The 5,000-nt window shown below is 41.3% G+C and overlaps 1 protein-coding gene across 1 annotated transcript in view; it reads left to right on the top strand.

Moving 5' to 3' along the window:
* Positions 1 to 5,000, top strand: part of kcnip4 (Kv channel interacting protein 4) — a 182,497-nt gene that overhangs the window by 146,681 nt on the left and 30,816 nt on the right. Inside the window, exon 2 of the mRNA XM_012864890.3 lies at positions 2,912 to 3,036. Within this exon, the coding sequence (XP_012720344.1) occupies positions 2,912 to 3,036 (125 nt within the window). The remainder of the gene's footprint in view (positions 1 to 2,911; positions 3,037 to 5,000) is intronic.

Genomic DNA, 5,000 nt, shown 5'->3' with positions numbered 1-5,000 from the left:
AGAGGTTTATCAGCGCTCCTGGCGTCGGGTTGACTAGTTACAGACACCCTGTGACCTCTGCCTCTGTCATTACCAATCATTTTATGATTGACAAGTAGCTTGAAGCACCTGAGGCCTTATCTGAGCACCCACAGCTGCTATTACACTGACACTACATCTTAGAAAAATAGCCCAGAGTCGGAAGGGGAAATAGGCTTGCTCACTTTTTAGACAGAGGTGTCACTTAAACTGACAAAAACTGTGCTGAGTCATCTTTAGCACTTCAGGTCTCCCTTTTACCAAAGAAAATTGTCTAAAACTTTTGGTTAAATACTCTGCAGACTGACTAGATAATATCCTAGCTGTTTTTGGAAGGTGTGTGTCCCGTTACATCTGGTTTATAAAACCAAACCAATGTTTCAGTAAAACACCATCGTAGATACGGTGAAACGATGGCGGTGGAAGTGTGAGGCGCTGAGTCTGCTTCGAGACCTGGATGACTTTCTGTGACTTGCGTCGTAAATCTAACGCTTTGACTTAACCATCGTAAATGTTTAGCAGACTGAAAGGGTTGCAGCTAATACAGTCTAACCATAGCTGTGGTGTGACTGAAAAAGAAAAATACCAGCAGCCAGTCACTAGTGTTATTTAAAATCCATTTTCAAGTGCTGATCTTGTTCCTTGCTGTTAGGTCACCTTGCGCTGCTGTAAACTTTATACTGTGCCCAGTACTTGTGGTGTTGTCCTGAAAAAAAAGGCAGAGTTTGTCTTCTTAAGCTTGAATGGACCTCTTATCTCCTGCATGCCCAGCTTCCTCAGGCTGTCGCCTGGGTAACCAGGAGAGATGACGCTGTATTTCCCAGGTAACCCCCAGATTGTCCACGAGCGCGGGGCGAGAGCTCGACTCATGAGGCTCTTTCCATGCTCCACGGACAAAAAGCCATCCTCCTGTAATCAAAGCAAGTGGCTCTTCCTCTCTATGATGTTTTTTTTTCTTCTCTTCTTTCTCTTTGTGGCCAGCGTAGGCTTTGGTTTCACCTTTCACAGAGGTGAAATATTCTGGTGCGTTTGTGAAAATGGACAGAATGCTTGTGAAATGTTTGCACACTATATTGTTGTTTTTTTTCCCCCACTGCGTTTTTAACTTGCTTCAGGAAAAACATCGGCTGTATGTTCGCGCCGCAGCAACAGGTGAAATGCGGTCTACTGGAATCTTTGGCCTTTTAGGTGTCGGGTGCAGTAAAACTCCTTGATGCTAATGAGGCACTTAGACAACGTGTCACACTTCAGGTGTATGAGAGTGGAACGCGGTGCTTAGGGGGACGCTGCGGTGCAGTGACAGTGCCCTGACAGCGTCTGCCATCATAATAAGCCCATTAAAGCATTCCACTGGGTTTATTACTGAGCGCTCTTCTCCAAAAGGCTCTCTGCCACGCTGGCTTGTGTCCTGGGGTCTCGACGACACTAATTACTTCTGATCTCCTATTTGTTGTAGAGAGCAAAAAAAAAAAAGTGTTTTGTTTGTGTTTTGCTAAAGGCTAAAGGAGAGGCATGATGTAGTAAACTAAACCACCAGAAGTTACTTTAACACACTGATTCAATCGTATGCCCTAATGCTCATCCTCGACATTGAAGTTTTTACAAAGTTACAGTGCTTTGCTTTGGTTTTAATACCCCTTGAATTTTTCACGTCATCACTTAACAACCACAAACTTTTTATTTTATTTTTTTGTGAGTGTGCATATTATGTGCAGGCTGAGTCGTGGCCCAATGGTTAGAGCATTGTATTTGTAAACTGGAGGTTCTGGGTTTAACTCCAAGCAAACTGCCACTCTTGGTACTTGAGCAAGACCATTAGCTCCAGACGGGTCCCTAAGGGATGGGTTAAATGCAGACGACACGTTTAAATTGAATATATGTTGCAATGCCAATAATGTTTATTATAATTATAATGTGAAGGGGGAAGAAAATGGTTTTCTGAATGTTTTTCAAATAGAAATTGGGAAAGTGTGGCGTTAATTTGTTTTTAGCCTCCTGGAGTCAACATTTTGTTGAAACTCTAATTGCTGCAGGTCTCTTGGGGTGTATGGATACGTTCACGCTGCAGGAAAATGCAACCGAAATATGATCTTTTTTGCCCAAAAGCGATCCATATCCATCTTTTTCATGGCAGTGTGAATGGCCCAATTCCGATCTTTTCACCCCACCAAAGAAATCTGATTTCTGCCACTTCCATATCTGGTACTAATTTGGATATGTGTCCGCACTCATGTTGGGTTTCATCTCCTGTTTACGTCACTGTCCTGGACATCCAGACACAGTAGTAGAAGTTACTGCTCCACAAAGGACCATTGTTGATAGCTGTGCTGCTTTCTTCTTACCTTACTTTGTCTTGCTATGATGTGGAGTCAATATTGTCACCTCCCATTGCTCAAAAGCCCCTAATAATGTCAAGAAGAGATGAGGTATCCGCGTTTTCTTGTTTTTTTTTCTATTTTTGGGGTGGGGTGTAACAACGTTCACCATTACTTCGGTAAACAGAGCTATCTGCAAATGCAGGTCGCTTTGCAGCCTTGAACGGCTCAGACAGTAGCATGATGGCAGTCGTATTTACTATTAGTATTAATGGCCACCCAAAAAAATCTGATTTCAGCAATAAAATTGGGCTTGAGCATCAAGACCTGCAGTGTTGCCGTAGCCTAAGTCTCCACCAGTTTTGAAAATCTACAAACTGATTTTTTTGCAAAATAGCTCACGCTTAATCAGATTGGATTTCAGAGCACTGAATTTGGTGGTTAAATGACAAAATGGACATAAAAGTGCTCTTAGCTATGTAACAAACCATTGTATATCTGTCTTCCCAGTTGCTCATTTAGACATATTCCTGTCAGGGTTTGATCCGCTTTGACCCTTTGTTCCCTCTCCCTTTCAGACAGCGTTGAAGATGAGCTGGAACTCTCTGCAGTCCGTCATCGCCCCGAGGGCCTGGAGCAGCTTGAAGCACAGACACGGTTCTCCCGGAAGGAGCTACAGATCCTTTACCGCGGCTTCAAGAACGTAAGCGGCACGCCCACTGTGGAGCCAGCTCATTTATTATGTACAACATGGTCTTTCCTCTCTCTTCCAACAACCCTCTCTCCAACATATCTAAAAACTCTTGCCTGACATTGATATGTTTTAACTGATTTATTATTTGACAAGCTCCACTGCAGAGGTTGATGAGAAGATTTCTTCTTAAATCCCCTAAATCAGTTTTTTTGTTGTTGTTGTTTTCTTGGATGAATTTTGTGCAGTTTGCATCAAAATTTAATGAAACCCCAACTGTACTTAGCAGAAGATTTAAAAACATCTTCCAGTTTTTAACTGTAGTCAAGATAGTTGGGTGGAATTGGTTAAGGAGGAAATGCAGGTGAGATTTCAGGATCCCTACTGTCTTCAAAAAAACAGGCTGGAGAATGGAAAGAAAATTCTCTTTAACTTGTTATTTTTTTGAATTTTGTTATTTTGTGTGTTATTTTGAGACAGAAATGCCAGCCTGCTGAATAGTTCACTATGTCCATGTACAGTACAGTTTATTAACCCTGGTCAGGGCTTCTTTTGCATGAATTACTGCATCAGTGCAGCCTGACATGGAGCCCGTAGTTCTGCTGAGGTTCTGGAAGCCCAGAAGGCCAGGTTGTTTTAATGATCTCCTTCGGCTCATTAGCATTGCTGGCTCTTGGGTCTCTCATCTTCCTCTTGAAAATAAGCCGTAGATTATCCAATCACACTGCACATCTGCAACAGCTGCTCAGTACCAGCCAACTTGTTGGACAGATGCAGTGAGGATACTTTTTGTGTTGTGGAGAAATTGCTAACTAAGTTTTTCCCGCTGAGCTTCTACAGTAAGTGCCCAGTTTGCTGAGAAACTGAGATCGCTGCGCAATGACTTACAGTAGGGCTGGGCAATTAATCATATTTGCTATATAATCGCAATTTAAGAAAAACGCAATTTCCAAATAGCACAGGTCTGCAATTTTTAGCTATGTAACAATTGATAGATCAGACACGTCCTTTAGGTGTCGGTAACATGTTTGAAGTGGGTTTGCCTCCACATGGAAGGGAAGAGAGTTGCAGCAGTGAGATAATGTAATTTTATTATTGTTTTAGAGTTTATATAATCATACATTATTACCAAAAACAGGAATCTCACCATAGCATTAAGTACCGGTCAGACTGTTTAACATATAGAGTTGTTTGTTTGTTTGACTTTGCACTTTACGTTACGTAACAAGGATTGATGTCCAACTCAACAAGCTATTCTCTTGATAAATAATATTGTGATTAATAAAAACTGTTACATTTCTTGTTTTAAATAGTCCTTGTTTACAAACATCTTTATCTTCAGGCCATTTTTGTTGCTTGTGGTTAATGATGAGAAAAGTAAAAATTAAATCACAATCTCATTTTAGATTTTTGGCAAAATCAAACAGCCCTAATTTACAGGGTGTTTTTAAGCATTAAAAAGCCACCTCAAAGCTGCTCAAATTATCCGCGTGTTTGGCAATACATACCTGTGAAAGCAACAATGATGAAGATGAACAAGATGGAGCACAAGAAGCCGATATAACCATGCACTCCTCCAGAGGATGATCAACCTTTCCTTATCAGCCTCTCCTAGATTCTTCTATTTAGTGACATTTTTATGGTTTGCAGAATTATTCTTTAACTTTGTTTGTTTTATTTTTCACTTTCACATTATTAGATGTTGTAGGAGCAATAGTCTTGCTTTGTAAAGAACCAAAAAAAAAAACGATGGCACTGGGAATTCTGCTGTTGAATGTTTTTTAGCTCCCTCTCTCACGCTTTGAACCCCTAAAGACAAAGAGCACTTCTTTGTCTTGTTCCGGTGTCATTGGCAGAGTGAAGGAGAGCTTTTAAGGGCAGCAGACTAATAGAAGCTGGCTGGCTTCCCAGTGATGAGAAGTTTGGCCTCTTTGTCCTTATTGTCCAGAGTTTCGGAGCAAATCGAATGCCTCCGA

Source organism: Fundulus heteroclitus, chromosome 14 (genome assembly GCF_011125445.2).
Source record: "Fundulus heteroclitus isolate FHET01 chromosome 14, MU-UCD_Fhet_4.1, whole genome shotgun sequence".
Lineage (NCBI taxonomy): Eukaryota > Metazoa > Chordata > Actinopteri > Cyprinodontiformes > Fundulidae > Fundulus > Fundulus heteroclitus.
Note: the sequence above shows the minus strand (reverse complement) of the source record. Positions and strands in the feature narration are given on the sequence as shown.